Here is a 19,005-nt window from a genome sequence, read left to right on the forward strand (position 1 = left end):
TCATTGTCACGTTGATAAATGTATTATTACCATTGGCACCTGATGCTGTTCTGATCTTAATCCCCTGGGTAGCTCATTGGCTCACAGAGTCCTTTTCGTCCTCCGTCTTGTGAAGATTTTAGAGTGATGAATCTTCATGTGAATCCATTGAGTCAACACGCTGGGTTCATGTGACCTCTTGGGTCTAGAAACTTCATTCCTAGGAAGCTATGAAACTTCACTCCTAGGAAGCTATATCTTGCTTTTCCCTCTTTTTCTTTGATCTCTTTTGGGGATTACTATTCTTCCGATTTTAGAACTTCTAGAATGGTTCTAAGGAAAGCTTTTTTCCCCATGTAGTTTGCATCTCTTTATTCTTGGAATATGTCCTCAAGGTTAGATTTCATCTTTTTTTTTTTTTTTTTTTAAATACTTTTATTTGTTTAGCTGCGTGGGTCTTAGCTGTGGCATGCGGGATCTTTTTTTTCTTTTCCCCCTCAGAATTATTGATTATTTAATAGTTTCAGGAAGAGTATAATTTACAAAAGTACATTTGAATGATGTTGTTAGAGGAATTATTTGCTTAGCACAAAAGGATTTCTTTAAATTAAACTTGATACTGTTCTTTCCACTGCAAGTATTTTCCCCCCAAACTCCCTAACCATCCCTCCTTTACCCTCTCCCACTTTGCCTGCCCATCCCCGCCACCATAAGTTCCTTCTCTGTGAGTCTCCTTTTGTTTTTTAAGTAAGTTCATTTGTATCATTTTGGATTCCACATATAAGGGATGTCATATGACATTTCTCCTTGTCTGCCTGACTGCCTCCACTCAGTGTGGCATGCAGGATCTTTATTTGTGGCTTGTGAGATCTAGTTCCCTGATGCGGGATGGAACTTGGGCTCCCTGCATTGGGAGCGAAGAGTCTTAGCCACTGGACCATCAGAGAAGTCCCTAGATTTTATCTTGTTACTGTATTTTTAATTTCTAAGAACTGATTTGTGTTCTAAACATTCCATTTTTTTTTTTTTTTTTTTTTGGCCGAGCTGTTCAGCTTGTGAGATCTTAAGTTTCTCAACCAGGGTGACAAAACCTAGGCTGTCTGCAGTGAAAATGTGGAGTCCTCACTGCTGGATTGCCAGGGAATTCCCATGACCTTGGAATTTATGCAATAAATTTTGGTGAGCAGGACTTTGTTTTATGGAAGAATCAGAAGTAAATTCTGTCATCCGGATTTTATTCTTCATCTAGGCAGTGGATTCTGCCTTGACTTAAAAGATATACTTTTATTAACTGTCACACTCTAGATTTGTAGAAAAGTTGTCTTTACAAGTAAATTGTAATTCATGTGAATACGGGTTAAATAAATTTATTACTACTGCAAGTGTAAATTTTTGCTTTGCAAGTATTTTTGAAGCCAGTCTAAGTCTAGTTGGTCTTTTTTTTTTATTATTTTTAATTTATTTTTGGCAGCACTGGGTCTTTGTTGCCTCACATGCACTCTCTCTAGTTTGGTGCGTAGGCTTCTCACTGCGGTGAGTTCTCTTGTTGCAGGGCATGGACTCTGGAATATGGGCTCAGCAGTTGAGACCTACAGGCTTCGTTGCCTTGCCACATGTGGGTTCTTCCTGAACCAGAGACTGAACCCATGTCTCCTGCATTGGCAGGTAGATTCTTAACCACTGGATCACCAGGAAGTCCCTAGTCGACCTTTTCAGTTTTATATATATATACAACTTATATAGTTTCAGACTACCAGGGAAGCCTGGTAGTTATATAACTATAACTATACATATATATATACATATATGAGCTTCCCTGGGAGTAAAGAATACTCCTGCAATGCGAGAGACCTGGGTTTGATCCCTGGGTTGGGAAGATCCCCTGGAGAAGGGAAATGCTACCTACTCCAGTATTCTGGCTTGGAGAATTCCAGGGACAGAGGAGCCTGGCAGGCTACATGGGGTCTCAAAGACTTGGTCATGACTGAGCAATTTTCTTTTTCATATTTTATATATATATATATATATATATATATATATTTCCTTTTAAACACTTTATTATTGTGTGTGATTACAGTGAAAGTTGGTGGGAAAATAATAGATTTCAATATGTTTGTTTGTTTAAATGTTTAAAATCACTCAGTCGTGTCTGACTCTTTACGACCCCATGGACTGTAGCCCACCAGGCTCCTCCATCCATGGGATTCTCCAGGCAAGAATACTGGAGTGGGTTGCCATTTCCTTCTCCAGGGGATCTTCCCAACCCAGGGATCGAACCCAGGTCTCCCACACTACAGGCAGACGCTTTAACTTCTGAGCCACCAGGGAAGCCCCCAGATTTCAATATATTAACTCAAATGAAGAAATTGTGAAAGAGACAGCTGCACCAATTAAATCTATCAGTGGGAATTTAATTCCTTGCCACTTAGAGGCCACCAGGAACTCGTGTGTGGTCAAACCAAGTTAGGTTTCCTTAGCCTGTTATAGTAAGGAGGATTCTAGCACGGGTGGCTCAGTAACAGGGAGGTGGGAGGGCTTTATTATAGGATTTGTGCTTATGCGGGTGATTCTGAGAAAACAAAGGAGTCATCACTAGACTGGATGCTGAAGAAGTGAAGACAGTTCTATGAGTGGACAGCATGGTGGTTTCTGTTCAGGAGGCAAGGAGATGGAAGCTGGGTGGAACTGTCCTGAAAGAAGCAGGAATTGTCCTTAGGAGACAATTCAGTCCATGGAGACGTTCAGTTATTTTTACAGTTTTAGAAGTTGTGCTCTGGCCATATGAGGCTGTTGAGCACTTGAAATGTGGCTGATCCTATTTGAGATGTGTTCTTCATGTGAAATACTCAGTCCAAAAAGGAATGTAAAATATTTTCCTAATATTTTTTCATTTGTAGCACATATTGGCGTAATCGGACTAGATAAAATATAGATACAGGGTTAGATAAAATGTATTAGAAAGAACCTCACTGTTTAGTATTATTCATTTTAATGTGACTACTAGAAAATTTAAAGTTGGGAGCTCCCTGGTGGTCCAGTGGTTCGGACTTGGCACTTTCACTGCCGAGAGTGAGGGTTGACCCCTAGTTGGGCAGCTAAGATCCTGCAAGCCACATGGTGCAGTCAACAAGAAAGAAAGACACCCCCCCTAAAAAAAAAAAGAAGTGAGGGAAAGAGAAAGGAAGGAAGGGGAGAAGAAGGAAAAGTGACAGAAGAAGAAAATTTAAAGTCTTGTGTGTGGCTTGCTCGTGGGCTCATATCAGTTTCAGATGAGCAGCTGCAGTCAGTCAGTGGGTAGGTCATTACCGTTAGTGCTCTCTTCTCAGTGCGAACCTTCAGCTAGCCTCTCCCTCCCACTCCTTTTGAGAAGGACTTTCCAGGCAAATCAAAGATGGTCTCATTCTCTTCTGAAAGAGCCAGAGGAACCTCAGGTTAATTACTGTTACTGCAAGATGATGCTTCTCTTGTCAGGATGCATTTCTGAGAAATTGATGATAAAAGGGCATCCTTGCTTTGTATAGATGTATTTTTTCAAAGGATTCTTTTAAAATGAGACTTAAGTATATTTAAAGCAGTATTTCTCAACCTTTTCACCACTGCCTTGCCCAGCTAAGTCTTTTTTCCGTAACTCATCCCCCCCCCAACATTTTTATAGCAGAGATACACTGTACACCAGTTTAAATAATATGGATGCCTCTGTTTGTCTGTCTCTATATATTGTGCTGTGCTCAGTCTCAGCCATGCGACCCCATGGACTGGAGCCCACCAGGCTTCTCTGTCCATGGAATTTTTCAGACAAGAATACTGGAGTGGGTTGCCATTTCATCCTCCAGGCGATCTTCCCGACCCAGGGATTGAACCCTCATCTTCTGGGTCTCCTGCATTGTGGGCAGATTCTTTACCTACTGAGGCATCAGGGAAGCCGTGTGTGTGTGTGTGTGTGTGTGTGTGTCTGTATGTGTATGTGTGTGTGTCTGTATGTGTATGTTTAAAATCTGTGCTTCATATGTAAAAGAATAAGGTCAACCATGAACCAATTTTTGCCCCATTGGGAAGTGGATAGTTTAGGCATAATAGGTAACATTTATTATGTCTCTCAAATACACTTGGTAGAGCTTAAGATAACATTAGCGTTAGTGGTGTCTTTATTCTCCCATCACTTGAAGCCCAGAGAGTTAGAAGAATTCCTTACTCCTGGCCACATTGCTATCAGAAGAACCAGAACCACAACTCCTTTTTAAGACTTTGCAATCTTCTCTAGACCACACCAAATACCAATGTTCAGAGTCTTAAGAAGAATAAAGGATTTGAACACAAGGCACTCAGCAGAGAATCTGATTCCTGTGCCAACACCTGACCAGATTTGGTAGGGAAACACCTTTATGCTTATATCCTAATTTTTAGAAGATTACACTTTGACGTGAATCTGCTTTCAGCTTGCTAGTTTATATAGTCCAGGATTGGGAGTTGAAGATCATGATTGAGACTGCCTTGCATTTTATTTGTTTTATTTTGGGGCAGCGTTGAGTCTTTGTTGCTGCGAGAGGACTTTCTCTCGTTGTGGCCGGCGAGGACTGCTCTCTAGTCGCAGTGGCTTGTCTTGTTGTGAAGCACAGGCTCTAGGCGCACAGGCTTCAGTAGCTGCTACTCAACGGGGCTCAGTAGTTGAGACGCATGGGCTTAGTTGCTCTGTGGCATGTGGAATCTTCCTGGACCAGGGACTGAACCCATGTCCCCGGCATCAGCAGGCGAATTCTTCGGACCATCAGGGAAGCCCCAAGTCTGCCTTGCTTTTTTAATGGAATCGGAGGTATCGCTGGAAGGTGCAAGGTCTGGCAGTGCGGGTCCCCTCTGTGCAACAACCACAAGCTGGTCATCAGATGTGCTTGCCGTCTAACCGTGAGAGTAACAGAGCTTGTTGTAGAAGATTTGTAAAGTGGAGGAAAATATCAGGAGAGAAATTGCCCGTAATTCCACTATGGTTGGTTTTTGATAGTTTTCTTTTTGGGCTCTTTTTTTGCTCAGCCTCACTTATGTGAGCATACTTTAGAAAGCAAAATCAAGATTGTATTGAATATATAGTTTATATACTTAACAAAGAGGTGTGTGGCTTTCTATATCAATGTAAGCATTTCTCCATGTCCTTAACTGCTTCAAACACATTGTTTTGCAAGATAGTCCAGTGAAGAGTTAAATAAACTATTTTCCTAGTATTGGGACACTTAAGTTCTTTAAATATATTATACATCCCAAGCAGTTAAAATTTTCATATATAAATTTATACTTTGATTTGGTATAGCTGCTGCTGAGTCATTTCAGTCGTGTCTGACTCTACTTTTGGTATAGCTAATAAAAGTAGAATTGCCAAGTCGAATATTACAACATGTGAACTCAAAAAGAGGAGAAATAAACTTATTCTATATCACTTTTATTATTTGGATTGAGTTTTTTTTAATATTTAATTTCCCCCTTTCCTTTTTTTTTGATAAATTGTCTGGCTAAGTGACTTTTAAATCCCCCTTAGCTTTTCTGTTGTATTACAATAGTCCCTTTGAGGAACTAGTCTTCAGATTATTTGTCTTGAGGATTTTGAATCAAAATAACCATGTCTACACAAACATGTCCAATTCAACTGGACCATAAAATTCAATTAACTGGTATTTGCCTGTGTTCGTAGCAAAGGATCAGAGAAGACTTGAAAATACACTGAGCCCAGGAGAACCTGCCCGATGTCATTTAATTCAGTGTATAGTTTCATCTTCTTCATGGTTATTAGTTGGCAGCAACTTCTAATTCAACCCGAGATGATCTTCGAAGCATTTTAAAGGAGCAGCAGTGCATAGAGGCTCCTTTAGATTTCATCTGCCCTTTGCAGCCAGAGGAAAAGCAACCTCATTGGGTTTGGATTTATTTTCCTCTGAATGTAAAGCTGGGGTGAAAAGAAAAATGAAAGGAGGGGTGATGGGGGTTGGGAGTGGATTTGGGGTGAGTCCAAGTCTCCAGTTCCCGATGCTCCATCCCTGGGTCAGGAAGATTCCCCTGGAGGAGGAAATGGCAACCCACTCCTGTGTTCTTGCCTGGAGAATCCCATGGACAGAGGAGCCTGGCGGGCTACTGTCCATGGGGTCGCAGAGTTGGACATGAATGAATGGACTTAGCATACACTCACAAGTCCCTAGTTCCCGACGATGCTCGCGTGTAGGTTAAATGCCTCCTTGGAGGAAGTTAATGAACCTCGCCTCTGTGCTGACCCTGGTGTCTTGGTCTCTGTCCTGATTGCAGCTTTTTGTCCACTTGTCCAGCCTCGCTGGACTTCGAGGCTTCCTGAGTTCTCATCCTGAGTCACTGCTTTGTGATGCGCACGCATCCCACTATTTCTGCTGTTTCCGTCTTTGAGTCCTCTCCACCTTGGGCTTCCAGGCCGGTTTCTCCCTGATGGCCTCTAATCTCTGTCCATTCTCAGAGCCGTTGTTCAGATTCGTCTTCCTCAGTGTTCCAGACCTTTGACTTCACCTGCTGCATTCCATTCGGATGATCTCAGAGATGTGAGTGCAGCCAACTTTTTGACTCCTTCCTCACCTTGGTCACCATGGTTTCCATCAATGTTATTTCTAGAGCATCTTTCTCATTGTCGTTACTGCCCAGTTACTTTTTCTAAATCACAGTTCAAACTGTGTGACTCTAGCTCTGCTCCAAAGCCTCTGATGGTTCCCTGCAGCCTCCAGAACTCATATGAAGTTCTTTTTTCTTAAAAAAAGAAAAAAAAGGTTTCATGAGATATCATCCACACATCATGCAGGTGACCCATTTAAAGTATACATGTTTTTGGGTTTTAGTATATTCACAGAAATGTGAAACCATCAGCACAGTCAATTTTAGGACATTTTCGTTTCATGGCAAAGAACCCCCATACCTGTTAGCAGCCTCTCTCTCCAGCTCTCTGGGTCTGAGTAACTGCTAGTCCATTTTTCTGTCCTTATAGATTTGCCTGTTCCCGATATAATTAAATAATATGTCAACACATCAATGTACGAGGGTCCAGTTTCTTTGTTTGTTATCTTGTTGGTCTTTTTGATTATAGCCATTCTAGTGAGTGTGATGGAAAAGGCAATGGCACCCCACTCCAGTACTCTTGGCTGGAAAATCCCATGGACGGAGGAGCCTGATAGGCTGCAGTCCATGGGGTCACGAAGAGTGAGACACGACTGAGTGACTTCCCTTTCACTTTTCACTTTCATGCATTGGAGAAGGAAATGGCAACCCACTCCAGTGTTCTTGCCTGGAGAATCCCAGGGATGGGGGAGCCTGGTGGGCTGCCGTCTATGGGGTCGCACAGAGTTGGACACAACTGAAGCGGCTTAGCAGCAGCAGCAGTAGCAGTCAGTGTGAATTGGTATCTCATTGTGGTTTTGTTTGCATTTTCCTAATGGCTCATAACCTTGAGCATCTTTTCACGTGCCCGTTTGTGTTGTCCTCCTTAGAGCAGTGTCCATTCAGATACTTCATCGTTTTTAAAATATATTTATTATCTTCGTTGTGGTGCATGGGCTTTCCAGTTGTGACGTGCAGGCTCTCTAGCTGTGGCCCAAGAGTGAGATCTTAGTTCCCTGACCAGGAATTGAACCCAGGCTGTGGCAATAAAAGAACCGAGTCTTAACCACAGGAGCACCAGGGAATCCAGATCATTTTTTTTTTTTTTAATTGGGTTATTTGTTACAATGTTCTTAAGATGTCATTCAGGTCCCTTCATACTCTGGCCTCCAATGTAATATGTCTTGTCTCATCTCTAGTTATCACTTCTATCCCTTCCTGCTCCCAGTCTCCCTAAGCTGACTCTGAGCCTGTGCCTGCCTGAAGTCACGTCAGTCGTGTCTGACTCCGTGCAACCCCAAGGACTGTGGCCCACCAGGCTCCTCTGTCCATGCGATTCTCCAGGCAAGAATACTGGAGTGGGTTGCCATTTCCTTCTCCAGGGGATCTTAGAACCCTCATCTCTTAAGTCTCGTGCGTTGGCAGGGCGAGTTCTTTACCACTAGTGCCACCTGGGAAGCCCCAAAGCTATAAAAAACTCACTAATGCCCCCTTTTCCCTGCCTCTCCCCATGCCGCCCTTCTGCAGGACTGCCTTCGTATGCTCATCCTCAGGTCGGGCTGCCCCGTCAAATCTCCCATCATTTCAGAGGCTAGCTCAGATGTTTCCTGAGGTGGGCTATATTGAAGTGACCCCACTTCTTCCCTTGGGTGTGTTTACCACCCAAGACTGAGGTCCCCAAGGGTAAGGACAGTATCCAACTGTATCCCCAGGGGCTTAGCACAGTTAACGTGCTGCTGCTGCTAAGTCACTTCAGTCGTTTCCGACTCTGTGTGACCCCATAGACAGCAGCCCACCAGGCTCCCCCGTCCCTGGGATTCTCCAGGCAAGAACACTGGAGTGGGTTGCCATTGCCCTCTCCAGTGCTGCTGCTGCTGCTGCTGCTAAGTCGCTTCAGTCGGGTCCGACTCTGTGCAGCCCCATAGACGGAAGCCCATCAGGCTCCCCCGTCCCTGGGATTCTCCAGGCAAGAACACTGGAGTGGGTTGCCATTTCCTTCTCCACCCCAATGCTAGAACTTGGTAAATATTTGTTGAATGAACCAGGAAGTTTGGGAAAAACACTTTTTTCCTCCCTAATCATCCATTCATTTAGGATACTGGTAAACGTTTTCCCATCATTTTTGCTTTTTGCTTTGGGTGATGATGTATTCCTCTAAAAATTCTGATGTAACAAAAAGAAGCAAATAAGGAATGGAAGTGATAACCAAAGAAGGTTGCCTGCATTGTACACTTACCTGGGGTCTGATCTTTACTCCATCCAGCTTTTATCCTTATTGATGACTTTTCTCTGTAAATCCAAGACACACAGAGGCTTATCGGGCAGCTGTGCCACACGCCCTGTCCTTGATTACTCTTTGAGGTGGAGATCCAACAAGGACTGTCTGCTAGGAGAGGTGACAGCTTGCCACATGATCTCTTGATTGGCCTCCAGGTTTAAACTGCCTCGTTAAGAATATCAAGTCCGCAGTGTTGGTGTCTTCACCAATGTCATAAAAAGAGAAAAAAAAAAAGGTTCAAGCACCAAAGCTGAATAGCAGTACATTTACCTTTTTAAATGTTTTAAATAGACCTTACATTTGTGATATTTCTCCATCCCGATGATGTTTCTTCCATCCAGATGATGCCTTCCTGTTGTTAGAATTTGGACTTTTATTTTTATTTATTTCAAAAAATTATTTTTGGCCATACTGCACAGGTACAGGAGGATCGTAGTTCCCTGACCAGGGATGGAACCCATGCCTCCTGCAGTGGAAGCGCCAGGGAAGTCCCAGAATTGGATTTTTAGATAGGAGAGGAGCTGGTGGCACAGCCAAGCAAGGTCAGAATCGACAGATGCACCTAGAAGTTGGACTGTCCTTGAGGTGGCCCCAGGTGATAGTCATCTGGTGCCCCCAGCAGCTGGTGCTGAGAAATGACGAAGCTGAAACCTCAGCTCCCCGGGGAGCCCAGGCTGCTGCACACGTTTTGGAAGCTTGGTTGTAGACCACTTATTTCTTGAGGCCAGCAGAGCAGCCCGCAGAGCTGGCTTTCTCCCTTATTTTGCACAACTAAGGGACTCTCCAGGGTTGGGGGTGGGAGGGAGCGGGGATAGATAGATAGGGGCGGGGAGCAGAAGAATGCAGAGCTGCTCCGACCCCTTGGCTACGAGGACTCTGGAGGGACAATAGGCACCAGCAACATTTCACACGCACCAGAGGGACTGTGATTGAAGCAATTTGTGAACCAAAGGGAAGGCTCCTCTAGGGAAGATAAAGGGTTAGGAGGCTGCTCAGTGGCTCTCTCTGGGAATCAGCTCCCAGGACAAGGCGCATCCCTGCTGTTCCCAAGCGGACGTTTGTCTAGGCTGGGTGTTCGCGGAAATATAAGGGGGAAGTCGGATCTAGAGAGAGGCAGAAGACGGTTTTTTCAACGAGGTCTGATCGCCGGCAGCGGTGCCGCCTTAACCTTGCTCAGTGCAGGCCTGATATGGTGCGTGGCGCCCCCTCGCGGCCAGAGGGAGCAACGACGTGTCATGCCTGCCTGCCTGTCTGTGCTTTTTGGGTTTTTCTTGATAATTCTGTTCCCCTCCTCCCTCCTCTTTTTCTGTGCCCACTCTGGTCCACCCAAGTCCCCCACCTTTCTCCCTGGCCCTGGAGCAGGGATGAGCAAGATCTTCACTGTACGAAGAAAAAGTAAAACCTACCTTTGGTTTACTTAGAGGGAGAGCCTGTACTAATGGGGTCAGACAGGCAAGGCATGAAGTGATAAAGAGGAAAAGGATGAAAAAAAAAGGGAAACAAACCCCAGGGGACCTAAACGGACCTGTGCTAACAGAAAATTAACATGGGAAATAATGTCAAAATCGTAAGAACCCTCCAACTTATCACTTATCCTGTGTCTTTATACAGAATAAATCTGAAATTGCATTGAAAAAAAGATTTTACAAATGTAGGGCTGCTTGACAATTTCTGAGTTTTAAATATCGGCTCTGACTGATTTTCATGCTGTGTGTCTGTTAGCTGACTTCTGCCATTAAAAAAACAAAGTAATGTTCAAATATTTAGGTTTTTTTCTTTTTTTTTTTAAGTTGCCTTGATTAAGTGTTGAAGACACATGTTCACCTTGTAACAGCCCTTCTCAAAGAGTTCAGGAAACAAGACAACTGAGGGTTGCCAACCCCAGATCAGTGCAGTGTGTGTGTGAAGCAGATGGTGAAAATATAAAATACTATAGGTACTAAAAAAGAGAACAGCATTTTTGCACCTCATCAGCCTCTAAACAAACATAAGGATACAGAACACAGTGTGTTTTTTTTTTTTTAATGGCGGTAGAATTTAATGTCTTTTTAAAAGTAATATTAAAAAGCTGAGCCACAAAAGTAAATCGGTGCCAGGAATGAAGTAACGGTTTAGATAAAATGCTGCTGACTCTGGTGTTATTCATCCCAGCAACTCTGAAACCCTCCCCGGGTCTCCGCAGAGCCTTACTGACCACGAGCAGAGGCCAGCTACGGGGAGGGTTCCTCTCCTTTAAAGCGAAACACATGACTCGTGAGCGCCGTGCCAAGTCCCCGGAGCGCAGGGAGGGCGGGCCGGCTCCCAGCCCCCCGGCCCGCCGGCCCGGATGGGTGGGTGGATGGAGGGGTGGGTGGGTCCTCGTATAATTAGCCGGGGGAAGGCAGCCTGAATCCGCTTCTGGCTGCAGCTCCGACGGCGCCTCTGGTTTTCCCTGATCTTCCGAGGGTGGCCTGGCGCTCAGCTCTTTGCTGATCCCAGCGTAGGCTGCGGTGGGGGGCCGCTGGCAAGACGGCTCCGGCCACCCGCCCTAGGAGGTCGAGGCTCGCAGCTCTCTCTGCTCGAAGGTGCGCTGTGGGATGATGCTGGGCGTCCTCACGATCACAGGTAAGGCGGAGGCTGGGTCTGCTGTATATTCTGCCCCCGTGGCAGGTGGAGGAACCTGCCCTTGGCCTGGGGTGGGGATGAGGGGTGGTGCAGGGCAACTGGCTCGACGCACCCTGATGGACCCCTACTTCTCTCGCTGTGCTGACTTTTTGATCCGAAGAGCATTCTCTCTCTGGTTCAGCAGGGCCACGCAAACTCAGGGCTTTCTTCTTGCCCGTGCAGGAATCTTCCTAATGCCCAGGGGAGACCTGTAATGTTTTGTGTGTGTGTGTATGGGATTGCACCTCTCGCCTTGGTGGAGGGAGAGGACAGCCCTACCCGAACTGAAGATGCGTGTTGGAGTGGGGTGAATTTGAACATAGATTGTGACAGCCTAACTGCCCGCTATAGTCATGAAAAAAAAAATTCTTGTTGAGAAATTGCAATATTTGGCATTTTGACCTGCTTATTAGAACTTTCAATGAAGGATCATTTAGGGGACTACAATGTTAGCTGTGGTTTATGTGGTGGTTTCAATAAAGCCATAGTTACTATAAAATTAGTGACTAACATAAGCTTGCTTTCTAGAAATCTGGCTGTGAATGTGAATGATAATATATCATAGCCATCTCTAGCAAATAAGTTACAGATATCAAACTGTTGGAATGTACTCAGGACTCTTCTAACTTGTCATTTGATCTTTTCATGCAATTTATACTGTAGCTTCAGTCCTTAGGAATTTACTTGTTTCCTCCCCCTTTCTGCCTTTTCTCCCCTCATCAAAAATTAAACTCCATCTGCTAATTTAGGTTTATAATATCAGCTCCTCTCTAAACATTTGAGATCATTGCTCTCCAAATAAATGTTTTCTTAAAAGCGCAGTGTAGCATTTCTAAGACTTAAAATTTTTCTCAATGTAATTGCCTCTGCAAAGCCTTCTTCCTCCTCTGGAATTTGAAATGAATGTGAAAGTTTAGTGAAACAAAAAATACCTTTCACTTCCTATAGATTAACTTGTTTACTTTGAGATTTCCTTAACATTCCTTCCCCAAGTTAACTCAGCTAGCCTTTTTACACTTTAACTTGTGTGAAAATTTACCTGATGCCTAAAAAACCTTTTTTAAATTATTAGACTATACAACATTTGAAAATAAAAAAATACAAAATTCATTTTTTTCCAGATCATTAAGTTTTCTGTGAATGAGATATAAAAATGCTCAACCCTGGGTAGGCTGCCTGGGAGTGTGGTTTGTGGGGTGTCACCGCTGGAGGTGGGGTTTCTATGATGATGACTTTTTCTGAGTGCCTTTTGTGTTTAGTACCATCTTTATCATTCACTATTTGATGAGTTTATCACATGCTAAGTTTCTTATGGGGAAGAAATGTCCTTTTTAGCAAAAATTGAGTTCACCAACTTGGTATGCTTGTGAAGTGAAAGTCATTCAGTCTTGTCCGACTCTTTGTGACCCATGGACTGTAGCTCACCAGGCTTCTCTGTCCATGGAATTCTCCAGGCAGGAATACTGGAGTGGGTGATACTTGAGGCGACTTTAAAAAATTGGTTCAGATAATCCTAATGGAATGCTCCTAATGGAATGCTAAATGTTGGAAGGACTGTCTCATTTTTAGAGTAACTTTAGGTAGCTGGGTTGATTGCTTCCTGAGTTACTTTTATTACAATGTTGATATGAAGGATGTGACAAATTATGGTACTTTTTCCTGGTTAAAACAAAGTATGCAGAAAATATTAAACTCCAAAGCTTTAATCAAAACAAATAACCATTTTATAGTAGAAGTGAAAATTAAAAAGGAATTTTAGCTGTCTTCTTAAAAATAACTTTATTTACTTATTTATTTATTTTTGGCAGTGCTGGGTCTTCCTTGCTGTGATGGCTTGGATTTTCTCTAGTTGGGGCGAGTAGGGGCTACTCTTGGGTTGCAGTGTGCGGGCTTTTCAGTTCAGTAGCATCTCTTTTTGTGTGGGTCCCGGGCTCTAGAGCACAGGCTCAATAGTTGTGGCACACAGGCTTAGTTGCTCCTTGGCTTGTGGGATCTTCCCGGATCAGGGATGGAACCCATGTCACCTGCCTTGGCAGGCAGATTCTTTATCACCAAGCCACCAGGGAAGTCCCGCCCCCTTATTTTTTTTCCCTCTGCAAGTTATTTTACCGAGGAAGATTTGCAATCAATATTCTTTAAATAGCTGGTCAGAATCTTGAAAAGCAATGTAGACTTTTAAAATTAGCATTCAGGATTGATTGACTAGCAAAAGGTTTCTTGTCACTTAGGCACTGCTCATTTAAATAATGTAGGAGAAAGTTACTCTTGGCTTCTTTAGTGAGAAGGCCTTAACATAAGAATGTATTTCAGTTTCACAATTAATAGTAATTGGGCAGGGTTGATGACATTTTTAATAGGAATTGGACAGGTTTGATGACATTTTTGTAGAACTGCTTAGGAATGAGTTTTCATTTTGTAAAGGAGGGGAAAGCTGTCACCTAATACTGACCATTATTGTCCCCTCCCCAGACCTTGTGCACCCCCCTCCTGAAATGAATACAACAAACTTTGAAGCAGGAGATGATTGATTATTCACATCACATGCTCTTGCCTTTCCTGAAGTCTTTCCCTCACATTGTGTTAGCAGTGGCCTTGGTTTAAAAAAGTAGAAAATAGAGGCCTCCCTGGGGGTCAAGTGGTTACCACTCCGCGCTCCCAAGGCAAGGGGCATGGGTTCCAGCCCTGGTCAGGGAACTAAGATCCCACTTGCCATGTGGCATGACCAAGAAAATGAAGTAATTAGCCTCCAATTAAAATAAATAAGTTTATATTAAAAAATACTAGAAAATAAGTAATTGAATGTGACGATGATGAGAGAGGTATCATCTTTCCACCCATATATCAGTGATATGGTAGCAAAAAAAAAAGACTGTTTTGAATTAGGAAAATATCTTTCCTGTTTTCCCTAACTTACACACATTATTGAGACTAAATGAAGAATATGAGGAATTAAGGCAACAGTATTCTTGATCTCTAAAGTAGAGTGGGAAGACTCCTCCCGTATCACGCCAGTTCTCGATTATTGATAATACATATCTTTATGCAAATCATTTTATAGGATTAAAAAAATACCCGCCCCACCCCCCCCCCCCACACGCACACACATGGCTGCTTCTCTCTGCCAAGGGACTTGTGAGACATGAAATTAATTACCTCACAACTCTGGCTCAGTAACTGCCTTGTACCGAGTACCCACTCTAGTGGCTTATCATTGTTTCCCACAATAATCCTGCAAAAGGTGATTACCTATAATCCCCTTTTTATTATGAAACCTCATTTTCTCTTGGTGTTCCCAGCTACTAAGAAGCACAGCTGTGGAGTCATTTATAAAGGACCTCTTCCTCTCGTAAAGGATGATACTGGTTTTGTGATGCACACAATTTCACACGCCAGCTCAGATGTAAAAGGGACCAGGGAATGTCAGTATCCAAGTCTGTATGCTCCTATACTGGCCTTTGCTTCTCTGAGTTTTAAACCCAGTTACACATCTCCTGGAGGCTTTTTTGGTTGATGAGCATTAGAACAAGGGGAGTTGGTTTGGTGTGTAAGATATAAGGGATGGATTTAGAATGTGGAGAATTCCTGGAGAAATTCCAGGACAATGCTGCAAATCGTGGGGGAAAGCTAACCAGTTCCAGATGTCACAGCAAGCAGTCCTGAAGTGCTCGGGGACTGCACAGAGCTGGTTATACTAAACAAACAAAAAAAAATTGATGTTATAACTGTATTCGAGATGCACTTTTCCTCTGATAAACAGTTAAGTTTGGATAAAAACATTAACATTTTGTAATCTATAATATGACACATTCCTTAAAAGTTTTTTTTTTCTTCTAAACCTCTGAAGTAAAAGAAAATAAGTCATATTTTCATCACTTAATCACTGAGTATTTGGAAGAGTAAGAAAAGAAAGTCGATCCTGCAGATTTTGGACTCACAACTGGTTCTTGCATTTTCTGGAGATTGGGGTGGGAAGTGTCTGTGTGGGGATTAGGGCAGGGGACTGGATCTTTAAACCTTTGGGATCAGGGACGCTTTGAATCTTGAGAGGTGGGGGTTATATTTTTACAAGAAAAATGTATATTTGCTCATACTCATCACAGACCTCTTGTGAGTGATTTTACAAATTGGAATTGACTGGGTATTTATCAGCAGATAAACAGAGTTTGGTAGAAGATGACACCAAAATAGGAAAAGCTTTGACAGTTCTCTGCCAAAGTTGAATTTCTATCCAGGAAATACTTTCAAATTTGGGTTTCTTTTGCCATTACTAAAGATACAACTATTCATATATTTTGAAGTTTATTTCACTTTACTAATGTTCAGTCGCCTTTTCTTTTAAGCCTTGGAAGGGTTTATTAAACTGTTCAAACTATTAAGCAACTCAGATTATTATTGTCACAGATTTGAGGTATTGTCCTATAAAGTAGTAACTGAGGCTAGCTTACACTTTTAAAAATTAAAATGCAGCAGCAGAAGGGTGCACGACCAGCTGCCACTTTTCTTCTCCGTTTCACTTTCCACACTGTTTTCTTTAAGGGGATCTTTCATGCGTCTTAGAAAAACCTAGCAACAAACAAAAAGCTTACTCGAGTCTTTGTTTTGACAAGACAGCTTCAGAAACTGTACCATCACTTCACCTGGGACCTCCCTTTATCCTTCCTGCATCTATAAAACTATACATTCACCCTAAGGAAGCTTCTTCTAGGTCATATGCAGAGGTGTCTCAGACAGGAAAGAATCTGCCTGCAATGCAGAGTATGCAGGTTCGATCCCTGGGTTGGGAAGATCCCCAGAAGGAAATGACAACCCACTCGCGTATTCTTGCCTGGAGAATCCCATGGACAGAGGAGCCTAGTGAGCTACAGTCTATGGGGTCACAAAGAGTCAGACATGATTGAGCGACTGACACTTTCAAGTGAGTTAAAGCACTTTCTACATCATTTTTTAAATCATCTTTTTCTTTTCCAAGTAACGTTGCCAGCATATTGACACTGTCTCACGAAGACATATGACTAGAATCTTCTCCCAGGAAAGAAGAATAGAAATATTTTATTTTTATGCCAATGTTTACTTAAGAAGCAAGACTTGTATGATGTTGCTTCCCCAAGTGGCTTTAGTGGAAAAACATGTTGACACACACCGTGTAACTGGTAAGACTGTGTTTAGCGTGCTGCTGGTCAGTGTGGATCAGGAAGGACTGTAATCTTTCCTCACCCTTTGAAGTGACTGGGCTGGGACCACTGACGAGCAGGACTGCATGAAGATGAAAGTATCTCCCAGTCCTGCCTCCCAGAGCCTTTCCCCATTGACACTCGGACCAACTCCTTTCCCCAACCTTTTGACCATCTTTGATGCCCGATGACAATGTGGAGTTTCTAGGCGAACCATAGCATCACCGAATATGTGAGCACCTTGTTTGGGTTTTATGGAGATTCAGGAGACTTTCAGTATTAATAGCAGCATTCTGCAAAATGGCTGGATAATTCAGTGTTCCACAGAAGGGACAGTTATGCATTGTATCAGAAAGGCTCAGCCTAAAACCAGTTATCCTGTGGAAGGACTTTTTGGGTGCCAAGAAAGTACATTTCCAAATCAGTGGTGCTTAGATAATCAAGCTTTTTTGATTTTCCTCTTCCTATCCCATTGGACAAATCTAAAGGCAGACCGTAATTCCATAGGGAGCTGATGTCAAATTAGAGCAGGGGAGGACTTCCCTGGTGGCCTAGGGGTTAAGGATCTGCCTGCCAATGCAGGGGAAACGGCTTCGATCCCTGATCCAGAAAGATCCCATGTGCTATGGAGCGACTAAGCCCCAGTGCCACAACTACTGAAGCCCGAGCACCTAGAGCTGGGGCTCTGCAACCAGAGAAAGCCAGTGCCCAGTAAGGAAGACCCAGTGCAACCAAAAAATAAATTCGAAAAAATTCGAGCAGAGCAGATTTTGAAGTCATTTAACAGTGAATATATTAATGGGGGGGGCGGGCGGGGAAGGACTTGTGTTAATGAAATGCTCATTAGTGTGGTCGAGAGTAGATTCTGCCATGCTCTGTCCAAATAGGTGGACACTGGGTCTTTCCTGGAAGCTGCCACCGCTCCCGCCCCCATCACAATCTGCCTCCTGTCATTTGGCAGCTTCCCTGACTCCCAAGAGCAAAGCTGCTGGCTTGGTCCCTTCTCTCTGCCACCCCACATTTTTGGGCTATTCTTTTACGTGTGTAACAGCCACCTGGTTTGCTGACCAAGCTAAGATCTTGGAACTCACTCAGAACCTGCATGCAGACTAGAGGTGTTTCTCATAGAAACACCTTTGAGGAGCTATCTGCTAACCACGAACTGGAAGGTGGGCGTGATGTTTGACAGTCTCCCAACCTCCACCTTTAGCCTGAACCTGGGAAATGTGAGGTGATGCTGCTGGATACTGTGTAGATTTGGGGGCTGGGAAAGCAGGGAGGGTGAGGAAGGAAGGTCCACACAGGAAGAAAGGCTTGGTCACATATGATCCTTCACTTGGTCCAAAATGGGGTAGAAAGATCTAGATCTTTTCATGGTGCAAATAAAAAGAACAGGTAGGGAACTAATTCAGGATGCCCCTCGAAGTCCTTGTGTTGGGCGTCAAAGAGATAAAAACAGGTGCGATGTGGCATTCGACTTCACAGAACTTTAAAGAGCAGCTGAACTTGATGTATTGATGGTTTCCATAGCATCTTGTGGTCCTGAAGGTCTAGGAGTGTCTCAAGGCTTCCGGTTCTGGAGAGCTGAAGACTGCTCACACTACCCTCTTCTGTTCAAAAGCTCCTTCCTGGGTTTGGACAATGACTTTATACCCATGAGTACAATAAGGAAAAATGGAACCAACAGAAATTGTCTAAAAACAAGGAGACATAAAAATGCAACCATTTGAAGACTATTAAATAATTGATCCAGAAGAAGATACAGATATTAATAGCGATTATCACTGGACATTCCCTCGTGGCTCAGATAATGAGCCACCATCCCCTGGTGGTAAAGAATCTGCCTGCAATGCAGGAGACCCGGATTCGATCCCTGGTCAGGAAGATCCCCTGGAGAAGGGAATGGCAACCCACTCCAGTATTCTCACCTGGATAATTCCATGGACTCGGGAGCCTGGAGGGTTTCAGTCTGTGGGGTTGCGAAGAGTCAGACACGACTGAGCGACTAACACTTTCAACAGTTACTGCTGGACATTGTCTTATGGATGTTACTCCCAATTTTCTGTATTTTTAAATCTTCAGCAATTTATATAGATGATTGTTGGAATTGGTAAAAGTAATTAAAACTTCTGAGGAAAACAAAGCAAAAAAAAAAGCCATTCTAATGGCTTTTGTTTTATTTTTATTAGAGACAGCCAACTGATGTGTTACCCTCCTAACTAGCCTTTTCAGGGAGTAGTTCAGGGCACCCATGTTATAGGTGAGGACGCTGAGGACAGACACTTCAAGAATTGTGCCCAAGGACCCAGTGCTAGGAAGTGGTGCAGCTAAAATGGAAACACC

The 19,005-nt window shown here is 43.4% G+C and overlaps 1 protein-coding gene across 2 annotated transcripts in view; it reads left to right on the top strand.

Annotated features, from left to right (window-relative positions):
* Positions 1 to 19,005, top strand: part of AKAP12 (A-kinase anchoring protein 12) — a 112,109-nt gene that overhangs the window by 74,647 nt on the left and 18,457 nt on the right. Inside the window, exon 1 of one of the 2 annotated variants that reach the window (XM_070376865.1) lies at positions 11,216 to 11,452. The exons of the other annotated variant lie outside the window; for it this stretch is intronic. Within the exon in view, the coding sequence (XP_070232966.1) occupies positions 11,425 to 11,452 (28 nt within the window). The 5' untranslated portion in view covers positions 11,216 to 11,424. Of the gene's footprint in view, positions 1 to 11,215; positions 11,453 to 19,005 lie in introns of those variants that run through there. 2 annotated transcript variants of the gene reach the window in all.

The sequence above is a fragment of the Bos mutus genome, chromosome 9 (assembly GCF_027580195.1).
Source record: "Bos mutus isolate GX-2022 chromosome 9, NWIPB_WYAK_1.1, whole genome shotgun sequence".
NCBI classification, from domain to species: domain Eukaryota; kingdom Metazoa; phylum Chordata; class Mammalia; order Artiodactyla; family Bovidae; genus Bos; species Bos mutus.